Below are 19,051 nucleotides of genomic sequence, written 5' to 3'. Positions count from 1 at the left end.
TCGAATTCTAATTGAGATAAGTTGTTCATTTTGGTCTAAGAACACTCAGTAAATGAACCCCTTTCATTTGAGATATAATATGAACGAATTGGTCGAGTCTAAAGAGAACTAATCGCGGACTTTCAACTTCACTTTTAAATTTAGATTTTTCTCCACTCAATGCTGCAAATCACGAATTCTAATTGAGGTAAGTTGTTCATTTTGGTCTAAGAACACTCAGTAAATGAACCCCTTTCATTTGAGATATAATATGAACGAATTGGTCGAGTCTAAAGAGAACTAATCGCGGACTTCCAACTTCAATTTTAAATTTAGATTTTTCTCCACTCAATGCTGCAAATCACGAATTCTAATTGAGGTAAGTTGTTCATTTTGGTCTAAGAACACTCAGTAAATGAACCCCTTTCATTTGAGATATAATATGAACGAATTGGTCGAGTCTAAAGAGAATTAATCGCGGACTTCCAACTTCAATTTTAAATTTAGATTTTTCTCCACTCAATGCTGCAAATCACGAATTCTAATTGAGGTAAGTTGTTCATTTTGGTCTAAGAACACTCAGTAAATGAACCCCTTTCATTTGAGATATAATATGAACGAATTGGTCGAGTCTAAAGAGAATTAATCGCGGACTTTCAACTTTACTTTTAAATTTAGATTTTTCTCCACTCAATGCTGCAAATCACGAATTCTAATTGAGGTAAGTTGTTCATTTTGGTCTAAGAACACTCAGTAAATGAACCCCTTTCATTTGAGATATAATATGAACGAATTGGTCGAGTCTAAAGAGAACTAATCGCGGACTTCCAACTTCAATTTTAAATTTAGATTTTTCTCCACTCAATGCTGCAAATCACGAATTCTAATTGAGGTAAGTTGTTCATTTTGGTCTAAGAACACTCAGTAAATGAACCCCTTTCATTTGAGATATAATATGAACGAATTGGTCGAGTCTAAAGAGAATTAATCGCGGACTTCCAAGTTCAATTTTAAATTTAGATTTTTCTCCACTCAATGCTGCAAATCACGAATTCTAATTGAGGTAAGTTGTTCATTTTGGTCTAAGAACACTCAGTAAATGAACCCCTTTCATTTGAGATATAATATGAACGAATTGGTCGAGTCTAAAGAGAATTAATCGCGGACTTCCAAGTTCAATTTTAAATTTAGATTTTTCTCCACTCAATGCTGCAAATCACGAATTCTAATTGAGGTAAGTTGTTCATTTTGGTCTAAGAACACTCAGTAAATGAACCCCTTTCATTTGAGATATAATATGAACGAATTGGTCGAGTCTAAAGAGAATTAATCGCGGACTTCCAACTTCACTTTTAAATTTAGATTTTTCTCCACTCAATGCTGCAAATCACGAATTCTAATTGAGGTAAGTTGTTCATTTTGGTCTAAGAACACTCAGTAAATGAACCCCTTTCATTTGAGATATAATATGAACGAATTGGTCGAGTCTAAAGAGAATTAATCGTGGACTTTCAACTTCACTTTTAAATTTAGATTTTTGTAGACCATTTTTTCCAGAACTTTGTATGTTACATCCAAAAGTGCTATTTCGCGGTGGTTATTGGCTTATTGTATCAACAAAAGCCATAATCTCTTCGTCTCCATATTACAAGATATCAATTGAAATATTGCTATCTTCCTTTTTGCCAATGTCTTCCTCCGATTCCCTTTTGCTTAGTTATTCTCCACTATCATCTAGTGATTCTTTTAAATACTGCGCGACTCCATTTTTCCTTCTTTATCACCTATTATATATATACCTCTTAATAAGGTGCTTTCTGATTTTGCCTTTTACTTCTTTCTCGATCCTTTTTCATATCATTGTTTGTTTATATATTTCCAATTTCCAATAAATCTCATTCGAAATGAATTCTTCCACTCTGTCTGCATATTTCTTTAATTTCTCTTCATTATAATATTCCTTTCTATTTTCTTTCACTTTCTAACAACAAGAAATAATTGTCAAAATATCTGACACAAGTTAATTCGCGCTCTAATCAATAGGTAGCAGTGAAACGGTTTAAAATTGAAATTTGTCTTATAGTTTCCAGGGATTTGCGCTTTATGTAGTCCGCTTTTCCACTACGGGCCCTCTGAGATCTCGAGTTTCCGAAAGTTGTTGATCAAACATTATATTAAGACACAAGTGCCGAGTGGTATTTATTTGCCCTTTAGTTATAAATGATTATAAATTACCATAAAAAAGGAATGGTAATAATTAGAACTTCCTTTACAGTTTCACCAAAGTTTCTTTATTTCACGTAAACATTTTTTGCGTGTATTTTTTATTCTAAAAATGTAATACTATGGAAGGAAAATGAAAAAAAAATCTGGTTTTCTAAATAAATTTATTTTCTTACAGGGTACTCACAGCAGTAGCTTAACGGGAAGTAAAACCAGCTGGAGGAGATCAACACCCGTATGATAGATTGTTTTCGATCTACATAAACAATAATCAAAAAACAACTGATCCAAAAAGTATGAATGCAAACCAAATTGACCTCGTGAAACAATCAAAATTCCTTGAATATCTACCGTATATTCCACAATGAGAATAACCTAGTGCTCAATAAGTTTTAGAAAATATTGACATTTTCCAAAGTTTTCACTTAGTTAGGTTATTCTTCTTCTATTCCGGTGACATGCGAAAATCAAACGTCTGTAGATGGCGTCTTTAGTTTGTTATGTGTTTATAGTGATTTTGGTAGAATTTTCTCTATTTTTAAAATTCCCGTTATCTCCTAAACGTGTTTGTGTGGTTAGAACAAAATGTATAAGAATCGGTCTAACAAAGACGAAAATTGAAATAACCATTTTCACACATCATGGAATATGTTGGGAGTCAGAAGCAGAACATTAAAAGAAGGTGAATTGAAAAGTCAAACAAAACGTGAAAAGTCAAAACAAAGCTAACTTTCGAGATTCGGAGCAAAGAGATCTTACTCAGAGTGTTTAAAAATTTATATAACCGAACGCGAACTAAGCAGTGAGATCGAAATAAAGTGTATTGCCGAACGATACCGAACAGTCAGAGTCATCAGATTTACATACCACATAGTATAAATGATCGGGCAACTATTATTTTGGCAATTTTCTAGATAAGCGTAGAATATACGGTAATATTAGACAAAATTAGATTGGCCGAAAAAATGATGTCAGAAAAAGGAAGTTATAAAAATTGTTACAAGTTTAGTTTTGTTAACCTTGATATATGTAACGTAAACTGAGATTGAATTTCTCGTGAATTGTAATAGGTGAACATTTATTAAACTCATCAAAATGTAGCTGTGTAATAAATCGATTTAAACGGTACCGTTGTCAAATACCAGCTTTTTTACACAATGTCTATATTTATTAAAATTGTTCGTATCAATTCTGTGCTAAAACTAAACTGCTTTTGTAAATAAAGCTGCGTTTTGGTGGTAGTTACACACATTCCTATAATAGAAAGTTAACTGCAATTTTCTGTTTAATAACGAGCTTTAATTCTTCTTTCGGTTCTAAATTATTATCGGTGTCATGAGGTTATTTCACATGTGTTCCAAAGTATACATCGGTGGTAATGAGGTTATCTATTGTAACTATACTATTTGTTTGTAACGTTTATGCTTCCAACATAAATATATGTAAAGAAACTGATCTACTTAAAATGGCGGCTGTAAGGTAAGCAATCGATTTTCTCGTATGTACTCGTGTAAAATTTGTTTCCTTATCTCCGGTAGTGAGATTTGTTTATTACTTTTTTTATTTATAATATCTAGAGGACTATGCAAATAGTGTTTAGATTTATTTCAGTGATACTAATCGAGCTGAAACTGACTATTAAGCTTTTTAGTCAGTGTGCAAGTAAGCCACATTTTCGAGACAAATTTGGCACTTCTTTAAGAAGTCATTTTTCAATAAAATTGAGAATAAAAAGGTCTAAAATCCAACTTTACGATCCCCCCAAAAACCTGCTACAAAAGCATTTCATTACCCCACGGCGGCCATTTTTATGTAAGCGTCAACTGATTTTGATAATTCTTTAGATTGCTCAAGGTATTGGAGTTTATTATAGTAGGCTCGAACTGCTAAAAGACAAAGAAAGAGCATTGGTAGTCCACTCTCTGTACTGTAGTTAGTAACGAGAGCAAGTTTCAATAGTTATACATCATGACTCCGAATAATATTTAACAGTGTAAAATAAAGTCCATTTGTTATTTATAACTTGAATATATGGTGGACAGCATTTTCTGTTATGTATACATCGTGTTGTACTTTTCACCTTTATTAATAATTGTATGTATAATTAAATTTTGGTGTGTTTGGAATACCATTTGCTGGATATCTATATTGAAGGTAAATTTTTTATTCACATTTATTCAAAATTGTTTTAGCTTAACGTGGTTTATTAACAATCGCTTGTTTGACGTTTCAAATAAATAATTAGTAGAATTTTATTTTATTTGTAATTTTTGTATTGTAATTACAAAAAACGTATTAGGCCATAATGGCTATTTGGTAAATACTGTGTATACATTTTTATTTTCAAAATATAGATGTTTTTGGAAAATGTGTTTTTTTTCTAGCCGGTTAAAGTACACGGGCAAATTACTAGTATTAAAACTTTATATGGGTATATCTAGTTCAGTTGGAGATCTAGTACCACTGTTTTCTGAGTACCTATAAACCTTATTCACAGAATCAAAGATTTCCAATATGATTTTGCATCAACACTTCCTCGTGTTGTTATTTTAACTTTAAAATTATAAACGTAACCCTTATCGGTACCAATACCCCTTACTTATGGAATTCTCCTACTTCTTTCATCTGTTTCATAATTAATAAAAAAAATCAGAGAGTTTCGAATCAATAGACTACAAGAGTTTGAATATCTAGGAGTGACAGTAACAAGTAAAGTTGAAGAAATATAAATAATTTTATAAGAGATTATCAAGTAGAAATAAAACACTTGGAGCACTAGGAAATCTTTTAAAGTACAAAACCATCTCAAGGGTAGTGCAAGTTTAATAAAGAAGAATGCAGATATTAAAAGGAATCAAAGAACATATGCTTCATATACAGTCTTCCTAGTGATACCCACTATATACAGCTATTCTTAAACCTCACGTCAGCTGGTTGGAATTTTGTTTACAGAACTGGCTATGCAGGGCAAGAAGCTAAAGATTTTTACCAACAGTCATGGAATTACCCAACTTATCAATGAACCAACCAGAATTTCTACCACTCAGAATATCATTGGGGCCGGATTTATAATTTTTGGCGCCTCTAAGTCCAATAATTTTTTCGCCCCTTAGTCTAATTAAAGTAACTTTCTGAAAAATTATATCGCTAATATGTTAATTGCTTGATTTTTTGAGGAATTTACTTGGTCTTGGGTTTAAAAAAATGTGGTCTCTAAACACTTTTAGTCATTTTATGTATTAAATAGTGACCTAACGTTCATGGGACCGAAACAAATCGATCCAACCTGCAGAGCATTCCCGCAAAAAAGCACGGTTTCAAATTTCAGACCCACAAACATGAGCTAAGTATAGTATGTGATGTTAAATTTTGATTTATAAATAACACAACTAATAACAGCAATGTGTGAACTAGAAATCAAAATTCAGGATCCACCTAGACCACGTAAAGTTTGACATTATAATCAGCCAAGTGGAATTATCTAAAGATTTACTTTTTATTTTTCCTTGGAATGATGTTTGTGAATGATGATGGAATGCTAGCAGGTATGGAAGCCTATAATCCTTACTCCTTCAAGGGATTTGCAGACACCAACCTCTGGTTTGATATAAACTGCACTAGAGCAGTCAACAAAAAACTGTTTAAGGCAAATGGTCTTTTTGATCTATAATAAAACCGGTCAGCCAATTTCAACACTTGATTCGCGAGGAAACTACTACCCAGTCTGTCTGGAGTTGGTAAATCGACGCCAGAAATACAGAAGTGGGGGATAGTGAATTGGCATAATATCGCCATGAGGAAAAGGAATTGGAGAAAAGCAACAGACAGACTTCATATATACAATATTAAATAAAACACTTCAATATTCTTATATTATGTAATCTACGAATAATGTACAATTTAAAGTCAAATATACTCTAAAGATTAAATACAATATATATTGGAATGACAAAAATGAGTAAATAAAGCGATTCCTAACGTCCATAAGCTGACAATTCAATAACTAATTCTTTAAAATAGAATCATAAGCTTGGAACACATAAGGAGCTACTTCTACAGATCTAGATTTCAAACTTAGAGTCGCAGTAGAAACCCCTGGTTGGAGCTTAAGTTCCAAAAGTACCCAAATATTGTTGGTCAATTTTAAGGATTGATACAACATGTCTTGTCCTTCTACATTGCGTTTTGCTATGGTGAAGATGTTATTCAGGGTCATTTTATTTGATATGGCGTCAGTATTACCTTTCACATCGTTAACGGTATATTGCACCTAGTGAAATAAACAAAGTGACTTAAAATTTCCACAAATAATTATCATGATAGAAAATTAAATAAAATTTTGAAGCTAAATGTAGAGCTGATAAAAACAAATGCAAATACCAGGTGATTGTGTATGCATTCTATTTTGACATGAAAATAGAAAAGGAAAAGCATGGTCATCATTTGTATTACAAATTTTGTTTAAAGAGTTTTCATATTTTTGTTTTGTTTGTCAGTATTTTCGTACAGCTTTTGAATGTTTTTTTCAATTTCAATAAATATTGTGATAACAAAAATCCCATGATTCGCATTTGAGTTTCACTAACTCTACATTCAAAATTAAAAGTAACATACAAGTGGCGAAATTCGAGCAATTTTAAACAAAAATATTCAAATGTGTTTAGGCTGAAAATGTTTTGAATTGATTGTTCAATTTGGGGATATAGAAACAGATTAAAGGAGACTGCCCGTGATCTCTTCAATATTATATATACAAACACAGAAAATGAGAAAACACATGGAGAAGACATGGAAAAAATAAGTTGGAGAGTTGACTTTGAAAAGAAAAAATTGATATAATTGGAGAAGCCAGAAAGTTTACATTAGGCAAAAATAACGGGGTAGTTATAATTAGGAAGCATTATAATACAAGATATCTGAAGGACCCTGATGAGATTTTTTGTTTATTACAAAAGGAAATAGGGTGTTAGGACATATGGCAATGGAAAGGAAAACAAAGGTGAATATTGCTTTGGTACAAAAAGAATCTAATAAATTGAGAAGGACATAAGTTGTATTTGTTACGGGGAAGTCAAAACCTTTAACAGATTCAACCAAGTGAGAATAAAAAAATAAAAAACTAAAGAAACGCCGTTCTTTGGAAGTGTAATTTTGGAAAAAAAATTCACAAAAAAATATAAAAAAGCCAATTCAAAAACAATGACAAATTTGGGAATAAAAAATTGCTACATATTAAAACATAAATGAAAACCTACAGCAAATGTACAGAGGCTGATCGAAAAGTTTCAGTATGTACTATCAACTTTTTATAAACCCTAAAATTGGTACTAATTGGCAACAGGAACCAGCAAAGATGTTTTGGATGGTTTATAATTTTTATTACATTTTTTTGTTAATTCTTTCATCAATATTTATAGACAAAAAATTATTGAAACTTCGAAAAATTTGTAGGTAGTTTAAACATTTCAGTAAGACCGCCATATTGCGTGACGTCATAGATATAACATAAACACTGAACATATGATACATAGTAAATACGACAGTTATTTTCTCGGTTATTCTAAAATTAATCTGAAAAATGGTATATAAATCGTGTTTTGTGTCAGGATATAAGAAAACCACGACTAAAACACCCGATAATTTTTTTTGATGCCAAGCAATTCGAATAAACAACAAAAATGGTTTGAATGTGTTGGTCGTTTCGAGAATCCCGCAGAATGTAATTATTTTTGTTTCCAGGATCATTTTAATGTAAGTATGTAATAATGTAAGAACTTAACCTATAAAAAGTTTATTCACTTATATTTAGAAAAATGTTTTTATTGTAAATAAAAACTGTATTATAACAGCACACGCTACGTTGCCCAACGATAATCTCGAGATCATCAAGTAGAAAACATATCAAGAACTTATAAAATAAACAAAAAAATTAACACTTTTCAAAAAATGCAAACACCTTATTGCTATTCATTGCTATGACTTAAAAAAAATTTAATAAATGGAGCAGTAAGAAACGATTTATAATAAATTTTATAGGTTCTTGAGCTCCATCTGGTTGATAAATACCGCACGAAATCAATATTTGTTAATAGAAAAAATTTCATCTTAATCTAGATGTAATAACACAAACAACCTCATAGTTTTGATTTGTATTTTTTACTACTACATCACATAAATAATGTGAATAGTCTGAAACTTTTCAATAAACCCTCGTATTCTTTTTTCAAATTATATAGTGAAAAACAAAAAAATATTCTCACCATATTCTAAAAGATGTAACATTTCATCATTTAATCGTGGTAGCAAAAAGAAAACAAAACTTAAAAATAGTTTTGGATTTACAACAAACCAAAAACAACAAATAATTTATCGTAGTCATATTCAGCTTTTCCATAACTTTTATTTCTTTCATTCCCAACATATTTCAGTAAAAAATATATATATAATAGTTCATGTCTCACCTCGTTTGCTGCAGGAATATCCCTCCAAGTAGTAAGGAATACTCTCTTATCCAACGTACCGTCTTCGCAGAATAAAATTTGAATGGGTATCTGACAGGCGTAATAAAAGATGTCAACGTTATTCTTAACGGCAACTTGAAGAGTTGTTAGCGGATCCATACGTTGCACGGGACCAGTAGTACCCAAAGGTAAATTATATTCGAGGCTTTGACTCGGTTGGAGAGCTGGAATATTAAGAGGAGAAGCAGGAACGATACCGAAACTATTTTTGTTGAATTGGATAGCAAAACTTGACATAGCCTGAAAACATTAGAAATTTACAATAATTCAACTGTATAGCCGCCACACTGGGGTCGTTCGTAGCCCTTATATGTTTCGATTTACCCCTCCCTAATGTTGGGAAACCGGGACCGTAGTGCCATCTAGTAATAGTTGGACAGTTGCTCTTCCGCCTAGTATAACTACCATAGGTAAATTGCGTCAGTCTATCTGTGACAATCGAGTAAATTGGAGAGGGGTCAACAACAACCTCAGAGTGACAGTAACAGTGATTCGTTTTTTTTTTTGAATTCTTATGTTTCAAATCATCAAAAAAGGTGAGTACGCTATATTTTTAAATTGTATTTTGTGTCAAGTAAGTTGGCCTACAATGTTGGAAGTCGAACAATTCGGCAAGAGATACTCGACGAAACGCGAGAAATTTCTCTCGAGGACCAAGAGGCTCAAAAAAGCGAGAAAGTTTCTAAGCATAGCTCTGATTATTCCGAGGCTTCGGATGCATTGGATAACGGATTAGATGCCTAACATATTTCATAGGTTTGTACTTGTTAGCTGCACCAGAACTGTATCAAACTGGACCAGTTGGTTCGATCAGATACAAAGAACGATATAGTGCAGAGAGTAATGGAGTATTTGTTGATTGTTGTATTTGAGGTGATTCAGGCCTTGTAGTGTTAAAAATAATGGAAAAAGATTTAGTACTTTTTGATATTTTACATTCGTCCGATGACGAAGATATAGTGCCACCATTTCCAGATTACACTTATTCCACTACACTGCCTGAACTGACTTTAGACCCAGTGCAGTACAATTAAAACTAGTAATTTTACAAATTATATATTTTTTCAACATATTAAATTGAAAAATTTTTGCATGGCACATATATTGTCGTAAAAATGAGGAGTTGATGTACAACTATAACTTTTTTTACAAAATAAACAGCTTAGTTTACTCAGAATGGACGATTATGTGGCAGGGGTCACAAACGTCCCAGTATGAAAGCTATGGTTGGCATCAGAAGTGTGGCAGCTAAGGGTTCAATAGTTGGACTTGCCTGCATTGCTTTATTTGTAAATGTCATATCCATAGACATTTGCCCTGCTCTTCTAGAAAACGTTCCTTGTATCTCGAGTCCTTTACCTTTTTCAGCCGGTAACCAAATCGCTTTGGGTGGCGTGTACATAGTAGGGGCTGTAGGTATTCCAAATATATCACCCAACAAACCGGTAGTTGTTGATGGTGTAGTTGAAGTTGTAAGATCTCCTCCACCTAACTGAAAATAGAAATAAAACAAATTAACAATCACAACTCCAGATAATTGTACAGTGTCTTTATCTTGTTTTCAATCCCAAATTAGTTTTTCTAGTGCTAGTTTCAACTACAGTTCGATGTGACAACTAGTTTTATCTGAAAATCGAATATATCAATGGTAAATTCTAGTTTTAACTGGGTATTTCTAGTTAATACATAATAAACTACCTAAGGTATTGTGATAATAATAACTTTTATTTACCAAAACGTCCAAGCCTCCTCCAAGAAGATCGACATTACTAGTTGCTGGCGCAGCAGGAGTCGGCATTGCTGGAGTAGGAGCGTTAAGATCCATCGAGAGCAAATCTCCTATGAGACTTTCTTGATTTGGAATAACAGTAGGTTCCGTTGCGTTGATATTTTCTTCGGTAGAACCCTGTCTAGCAGGCAACGACTTTCTGATACCTAAAACAATACATATGAATCTTATACTCACCAACCATTCTAAAAACCTAAATTTTACAAAACGTTTCAATTAGATAAGTATCAGTGTTTACCTGCTGATCGTCCTTCTACAAAAGCAGTTGGTGGTTTATGATAAACGCTAGCAAGGGATGATATGTGACAGATCAATTCATCCAATAACGTGGGTTCTAATAAATCGGTTTCTTCCGAAATTAACGGTTTATCGGCGAGTACTACTTCTTTAGCAGCTGCTGGATCCGTACTAAGTAATCTAAAAATTACAATTTTCGTTATATTGTTTCATATTATATATATTATAGGTTTTTTCGTTATTTTTTGTACCTCCAATAAATAAAACCGCGATCTCTCAAATCAGGATTATCGGAATCTTGAGTCGCCAGGCTGAGAACATGTTGAACTAAACCTTGAGTATGTTGGGGACGTTTTAAAAATAATTTCACTATTGCTGTCAAAAGTTGTAATTGTACTTGGGCGTTTTCATCAGTGAAACCTGTAAATTTGAATATGAATAATTATTTATTATATTATGATATAATAGAATTTATATAACCTTCTAAGAAACTTTCCAAAAGTTCATCGGCATTATCTATTCTTTCAGCGTATTCCCCAATAATCCATACCATACTGGCTCTAGCTTCAGGCTCGTCTAACGTATCCAAATTTTCGCATAACGTACTTATGATACTCTCATATTTATTCGGATATTTTCTGAAGAAAAACGGAAGAATTTTACTTCTGTCCCATTTATTTATACGAGGGCGGTACAAACATGATCAGGACAAACGCTAGTTACACACACATTGAGAACGTTAAGACAAACCAGATCCAGCTAGGGGTTCAACGTTGAAGGCACAATGCTCAGGACAGAAAGGATTGGCAGTCGATCGTTGAGAAGGACCGTAGCGCCGGATAAAGAAATTACACATTTTTGCCACCTCTCCGGAATATTTTTGATGCAGTTATCAATTACAATCATTAATAAGCCAAATTGTTATTTTATATTATCCAATAGAACATTGTATCGCTTTGTACATAAAATTTAAAAATGTTCTAATGAAAATAAAGCTTATAAATTGGACACAAACTCCTCTACCTCGTCGTCAGTGTTAAATTTTTTACCTCTGAAGGCTTCTTTAAGTGATCCAAACATTCAATCCAATTATTCATTACAAGCAATTAACATGATTTGAAAAATCAAAATAAACAAATTTACGTTTCGATTATTATATTTTAAATCAAAGGATTTGATGCGATTTCGCAGGTTGAAAAAAAAAATTATATTTAAATTTATAAACACCTGTCGAATACCGTTCCGAATAATGTTACTGTTACCAAAATAACTGTTACTGAAATATTGCCACATCACCGACACTCTTGACAGTTGACGTTTAGATAATTAGAGCAACTTGTAGGTAGTTGTTAAATTAAAAAATATTTTTTTAATAGAAATCGATTTACGGTGCAGTGTGGAAAAATAATTTGAGTGCTGTATCACGAAATAGTACAAAAAATGTTAGATGAAAAATTATTACAAGAACGGTTGGAACAATATCAACCCGAACCATTAGTAGATACTACAAACGTTAAAACCAAAGAAACAATCGAATCTTATATTATTAATGAAGATGAGAATAATATTGATCTGGCGAAAACAAATTTTTTAAACTTCTTAGATCATGAAGAAATTAAGCAGTCAGCTGAAAATATTATAAGAAAGTATGGAGTTGGAACTTGTGGACCAAGAGCTTTTTATGGTAACTATTTCAACATAATAAACAATGATTCAGCGCATAAAAATTAATGTTAGTGATCAAACTAACCCAAATACCGAAAGTGTGTCATATAATTCACACCAAAAGATGCTATAAATGCTTAAGGAATTTTATTAATATTATCATAAAAGGAAATTATACAGAGTTGTTTAAGTAGAAATGTCACTAAAGGGCAATATAAGCAAACAAAAAAAAACAATAAGCTGAAAATTAAATGCCATATTACTTTTCCTTTGTGCAATTTTTTGAGAAGTTAGCTGTTCTGCTAACTTTAGAATAAAGTTAGCAATGTAATGAAAGTTAAATGTGCAAAATCAAAACATTTTTTGTAAAAAATTAGGAATTATTTATATTTGTAGCCTTGGTAGCTCCTAAATAAGTAAGTGCTTTACAAATGGTAATTGAAAGCTGTGGAAAAAATGTATTTTTCACTGATGTCAAGAAAAAAATGACTTTCCAAGTTTAATCAGCAGAACACTATTACCTATGAATTATAAACTTGACTAGCCTTGTTAGGTCCTAAATAATAAGGTGCCTGACAAACGCCAGTTAAATACTGTGAAAAAAATGGATTTTTTGGAGATGTTACAGAAGAAATTACTTTTTCTGAAGTTTCTCAGCAGAACATTATCATTGTTGCCGGAGGATTATAGACTTGTGTGAACTCGTTAGAGCCTGAATAATTAAGTGCTCAACTAATACTAATTAAATGCTGTAGAGAAGATAAATTTTTTGTCATGAAAGAAATGACTTTCAGAAATCTGTTGGGAAAACTCGGAAAATGTCATTTCTTTGTGATGTCTCCCAAAAATTCATTTTTTGTAGCATTTAATTGGTGTTTGTCGAACACCTTATTATTTAGGACCTAACAAGGCCACACAAGTTTATAATTCCTCGGCAATAATAGGGTTCTGCTGAGGAAACCCGTAAAGTCATTTTCTTTGTAACGTCTTTGAAAAATTCATGTTTTCCACAGAATTTATTGATACCAAAGCTACAAAAAAAATTCGAGAAAATCATTTATTTGCAGCGCCTTTTTGTGAAAACTTTTTTACTTTCTGAAAACATGCATGAAAGTTTTCAATTCCATGTAAGAATAGGAAATTTCTTCTATAAAACATTGGAGCATTTGATTATAACACTCTACTTTCATTAACTATTGATTTTGCACTTAATTTTCCACTTATTGTTTCTCTGTCTGCTCATATTGCTCTGCTAACTTTAGTGATATTACATAGAATTATAATTTTTTTTAACTATTTACTTCTTATACTTTTTTATATCATTTTCGTTTTGATTTCAGTTCTTTTTTGATAGAAAAATAGTTTAAAAGAACAGGTGAAAATGACTGACCTTTCTTAGATTTTATGCTGTTAAAGATCAAAATAAGTCAAAATGTAAATTTTTACCTGCTATTTTAAACTAATTTTCTATAAATAGAGACCTAAATCAAGATGATTTATCACAATATCACAAAAAATAAAAATATAATGACAACTTAGATTACACTGACCTTCATTATAGAGATAAAATAGAAACACGAAATTCAATATTATTAATTGACTAAAAAATATTTAATTTCGACATTCCAGATAATTACAAATTTTTGAAAATTTTAGGTACAACTGATGTTCATTTGGAACTAGAACAAAAGATTGCCGATTTCATGAATATGGAAGATTCAATTGTATATTCCTATGGATTTGTAGCTGTTTCCAGTTCAATTGCAGCATATTGTAAAAAAAGTGATACTGTATTTATTGATAAAGAAGCTAATTTTGCTATCAGGCAAGGACTTACTGCATCCAGAAGTAAATTTGTCGAATTCGATCATAACGACCCAATTAATTTTAAAAAACAAGTGGAAAATGTTATTAAAAATGAAAGGAAACCATCTAGGAAATTTTTAATTGTAGAAGGCATATCTTGGAAAACTGGTAAGTCATAGATATTCAGAAAATACATCAAAGTCTTCACATGGAAGTTTAAATATGAACCTTGTCATTATTTCAGAAGTGATAGGTTCTTCATAATTTACAAAAAAGACAATCAATTCTGACCCTTAAAGCAATGGAGGTTTCCTAATTTTTCAGTTTCTTTAACTCACTGATTATAATAAACTGTATGTTTTGTATTCACAGGTAAACTGCTCCCTCTAGAAGAATTTCTTAAAGTCGCTGAGGAGTTCAAAATTCGCATTTTCCTTGAGGAATCTTATTCTATAGGTATCTATGGTGACCATGGTCGAGGTCTTACAGAGCATTTTAATATCGATCCGGAACGTATTGATATGATAATAGCATCCCTAGAAGCAGCTCTGGGTTCCATAGGCGGATTCTGTGCTGGTACCCACTCAATTATTGAACACCAAAGATTATCTGGATCCGGATACATATTCTCAGCTTCTTTACCAACATTTTTGGTTCAAGCTTGTATAGAAGCAATCCGATTGATGGAAGATAGACCAAAAAAAATGAAAACCTTAGCTAAGGAGTTCCATTTGTTCCTAGAGGAGACTTGTGAATACAAAGTTCATAGTGATCCAGAATCAGCTTTTAAAGTATTTACCACCAAAGATGAAACCAATAGAAAAGAAAAGGAAGAGGAAATTCACTTGTATTGCAAAAAAAATGGTGTACATTTTTTGAAGACCGACGGGGGTCTTGTCATAAACTTATATATAGATCTTCTTGATAAAAAAAGTAGATTGGAAATGGCTTATAAAGTTTTGAAGGAAGCTGCCGACTTGTAATTGTCAGATGCATTTTCAATAGAACTATTTCAGTATTAAAAAATAAGTACCAGTTGTTGAGTTAATTTTTAAAAGTTATTTGTTTTAAATTTTATGTAACTGCTTGTAACATTCCTTAATGCTAATTAAAACTAACTTGCTGTGAAATTGTTTTTTTAATCATCCCAATAACTATTGTTAATAATTTGGTAACTTCTGTATATAGTGAAATAATGGATACTGTGATGATATTCGAGAAATTTTAAATGGTTTCTGATTCGTCTTCAATAAGAGATAGATTTGTGTAAAGGTTACATTACACATTATCTTGGTCCACTTCTCCAGTTCTAAAGTAGTGTGAACTCCAGTATCTGTTTATACATTCAAGAATATACTCTACTACAGATTTGTTGTTCAAAAAATTTTTAGATTAGGTTGCAACCGTGAGGCATTTTAAAGCGAAATAAACTAGAGCTTTATTCTCCTCTTCACAATATCTGCATTCATTGGTTTCTATTCAAACTAATCTCAATAGAAGCTTCATATGTAGAAGTCAGTGTAGCTTATTTTGGCTTGGATCCACAGAAACTGCTCATCACTTTATATTCAAAACAATCTCATCAAGTGGCTTCTGCATGGAAGGCAGTGAGTAGGTTCAGCCTGTTTTTGCTTGGACCCCCATCTCCAATGAATCTGCGCTCTTTCACTACTCAATCTAATCTCATTCAGTGCTTCTTTTATAGAAGCAAGTGAGGAGGTGTATTGTGTTTTTCTTTAATCCACTTCTCCACTGAATCTACTCACATCACTTTCTATTCAAACTAATCTCATTAGGCGCTTCATATGTAAAAGTCAGTGTAGCTTGTTTTTGCTTTGATCGACAGAATCTGCACTTATCTCTTCCTATTCAATCTAATCTCTTGAAGTACTTCCTCTATAGATGTCAGTATGGAGGGACACCTTGTTTTTGCTTGGATAAATATCCTCCACTGAATCTACATTCATCCCTTTCTATTGAAAATAATCTCGTTAGTTTCTTTCTGTATAGAAGCTAGTGAGGAAGTGTGACTTTGTGCTTAGATCCACATACTATTTGGACCTAGCAGAATCTCCAGAGTACATCTGTTTTGGTTTCCCCCTTGTGAATATCTTTTTTTAAATAAGTATTTTCCTATTCTGGGCTAATCAGAAGCGTTTTTGGCCCTTTTCTAGCAAGTTTGTTGATCTATTCAATTCTTGTATGATGAAGAATACAGATTGTTATAGTAACTTATTTCCTCAAGTATTTTTCTTCATTTCTAAGTTGGTTCAGTGCTTGACTATTAGAATGACTCACAATATCACATATCTGATAAATCCATTTTCACTCATCTTTCAATTAACTATTGAAATACTTTGATATAAGCCTTATAATTATACGGATGTACCAACAGCCCCAAGTACTTCATTACCATTTCCTGTGATTTTTTTGAGCCATATCTGTACTGTATTTTCTTTCTTTATTACTTAACATCGTGCTTTTGCTTAGTTCATCCATAATTCTTTATTATGAGATATATTTTGATAAAAAGGACCTTGCACCTTCATTTTTGATACTCTCATTGTCTTTACATTCCCTAGACATTTAGAAAACGGCTTCATGGGCTATCACCAGATGAGGATGTCTGACAACAAATATTTTTCAAAAAATAAATTTTCACTTTCAAGTAATTCAAATGATAATTATATCTGATGAATTTTTCTTTGTTAAACCTTTGATTCACCTTTGATACAGTACAGTGAACAGTAGTTTTGTTAATACATGAAGATATATTAACTCACCTGAATATATCTTTTATCACCACAATAGCTTCTTGTACTACATAGTTAACTTTGGTTTGTATAAGCTCCAATAGGGTTGCAACACATCTCTCTGCAGATGGTTCTACTTTAATAGCACAACGCCCAATAGCTCTAACAGCTTTCCTCACAAAATCGACGTCTACTTCTGTGGCATATTCTTTTAATTCACTCAAAACCTGTTGAATATTTACTTGGGATGCTAAACGGATCATTATATCCAATTTCTCTAGTTTCACATAGATCGGATCGTTGTACTTCACAAAGAAAACCTAAAATTGATCATTAGTAATTTTGCTGTATTACTACTATGATTACTTACTTTCATTTCATGTTTCAGTATATCAGGCTTCTTCTGCACAATCAAATTAATATTCCTTAAAGCAACGTACTGTACTTCTGGTTCAGAACTGAGTAAAGTTACTAAAGGAGGAGCCAATTTTTTGCTTAAAGTATTACAAAATTCAGTATCTCCAGCCAAAATTTCCATCATTTTGATCAAAACTTTAACTGCTGATAGAACCACGGCTGCATTAGCATGTGCTAGTCTAGGAGTGATACGTTCACAGATACTTTGAGCCTCGCGTTCATCACGGGGAGTGTAGTTCGATAAAGAATCAAGGATAAATACTTGTCCCCATTCGGTACACTCATTTAAAGCTGTTAGTAGTTTGTTGATGGTATTTGTGCTCAATTCTATAACGAGATACTCTTTTGTAAATATCAAAGTTTGAATTTTATTTAACAATAAGTATAATTATAGTTTAACCATTTGAAAAAATTAATGCAAAAAATTCTCTAAATAATAAAATTTAAGCAAAATTATTGAGAAACATGGCTCTTACCAACGAGCGGTTGGCCAGTAGGGCTGCTCTCGTTGATTTCAGACAAAGCAGCAACAGCGTTTGCAACAACCATAGGATTAGAGTCACTCAGTAACTCTTTTAGTTGCTCTAAGAATCCTTGGTCTTCTACTAATCCTTGATAACAGATTTTATAAACATAAAATCAATAAAAAATGAAATATCTATAAATAAAAATAAAAATCACTTACCTGATGATATATCATACAATTTGGCAACACAAACAGCAGCAGTTTTTCGTACATACGGATCTTCATCTTTTAAGCACTTTCTTAAAGGTTCACAAAGATATTCAGTTATTTTATCCACTCTAATGCAACCCATAGTTCTTACTGCAAGTGCTCTGATCAGCGGATTGGGATCTTCACAATCCTGAAGCAAGATTGTCATGAAATGACAAATATAAATATATAAATATGTCACATACCTTAACAAAAGTATTAACTGCCATTATAGCCATATCAGGCTGAGATTTTGCATAATTCATTAAATACAGATATACCAGCTTTTTAAGCTCCAAGTTATCCGTCTGCATACAATTGACTACATCTGGAAATAAAGCTGAAACATCTTTACCTACTGTCATAGATGCAATAACCTGCAATAAATATTTTATCAACATCAGATTATCAAAACTTTAATGTTTCCTACGAGCGTTGTACCTTTTTAACGGCCTCTTTTTTCTTTTCTTTCTTATCATTATTTAATTCAGATTTTAATTCAAATATTTCACCCTTTTTGGTAGTGGTAAAATATTTTGAGTCCGTCATATTAACCTACAAACTAAAGTACGTAGATTAAAATATATTACATTTAATAAACGATACATAAGAAGATAAACTTAAAAAGTATACCTTTATGACTTATTCTCTCGGACACGATATAAATTATCAAATTCCCGAAACGCCTATTATTTTTGACGTTTGCAAAGCGTCAAATTAGTGATGCATAATTTTTTTCAATTATTTACGTTGGCTTTCAGTATGACCAACCTCAACATATGGTTAGAGATGGTGATTGACATTACAAATAACATAATAAAATAATACAAATATTTACATAAAATTATTAACTCTCAAAACTCGTATATTGTTAAGGGCCTAATTAATTATTATTATTTTTTGTTGCTAAATCGTCTTATTTTCAATGTCTTTCTAATTGATAACT

General features: G+C 31.9%; 3 protein-coding genes across 6 annotated transcripts in view; 2 read left to right on the top strand and 1 right to left on the bottom strand.

Moving 5' to 3' along the window:
• LOC130898905 (relaxin receptor 2-like) overlaps positions 1-4,564 on the top strand; it is a 72,528-nt gene extending 67,964 nt beyond the window's left edge. The window contains exon 20 of the mRNA XM_057808501.1: positions 2,381-4,564. Coding sequence (XP_057664484.1) covers positions 2,381-2,443 — 63 coding nt within the window. The 3' untranslated portion in view covers positions 2,444-4,564. The remainder of the gene's footprint in view (positions 1-2,380) is intronic.
• A 1,501-nt stretch (positions 4,565-6,065) lies between these two features.
• On the bottom strand, positions 6,066-18,886 carry LOC130898872 (AP-2 complex subunit beta). 4 transcript variants are annotated; one of them, XM_057808450.1, is made up of 14 exons: positions 18,739-18,886; positions 18,547-18,667; positions 18,312-18,482; positions 18,076-18,256; positions 17,867-18,001; positions 17,344-17,717; positions 17,004-17,293; positions 11,230-11,387; positions 11,001-11,169; positions 10,751-10,929; positions 10,456-10,658; positions 9,997-10,215; positions 8,664-8,963; positions 6,066-6,472 (listed from the first exon to the last, which is right to left on the bottom strand). In XM_057808450.1, the coding sequence occupies exons 2-14, from the start codon at positions 18,652-18,654 to the stop codon at positions 6,206-6,208; spliced, it is 2,754 nt and encodes a 917-aa protein (XP_057664433.1). In that variant the 5' UTR covers positions 18,655-18,667; positions 18,739-18,886; the 3' UTR covers positions 6,066-6,205. The 4 variants fall into 4 exon arrangements, with proteins under 4 accessions (XP_057664433.1, XP_057664434.1, XP_057664436.1 ...); XM_057808451.1 differs by having other exon boundaries at positions 18,547-18,660; XM_057808453.1 differs by having other exon boundaries at positions 17,867-17,995; positions 18,739-18,873.
• LOC130898874 (serine palmitoyltransferase 1) lies at positions 12,047-15,350 on the top strand. Its single transcript, XM_057808456.1, has 3 exons — positions 12,047-12,433; positions 14,071-14,388; positions 14,593-15,350. The coding sequence occupies exons 1-3, from the start codon at positions 12,190-12,192 to the stop codon at positions 15,201-15,203; spliced, it is 1,173 nt and encodes a 390-aa protein (XP_057664439.1). The 5' UTR covers positions 12,047-12,189; the 3' UTR covers positions 15,204-15,350.
• Positions 18,887-19,051: the final 165 nt, after the last annotated feature.

The sequence above is a fragment of the Diorhabda carinulata genome, chromosome 10, assembly GCF_026250575.1.
Source record: "Diorhabda carinulata isolate Delta chromosome 10, icDioCari1.1, whole genome shotgun sequence".
Classification (NCBI taxonomy): domain Eukaryota; kingdom Metazoa; phylum Arthropoda; class Insecta; order Coleoptera; family Chrysomelidae; genus Diorhabda; species Diorhabda carinulata.
The sequence above is the reverse complement of the archived record's forward strand: the minus strand, read 5'-3'. Positions and strand labels throughout refer to the sequence as shown.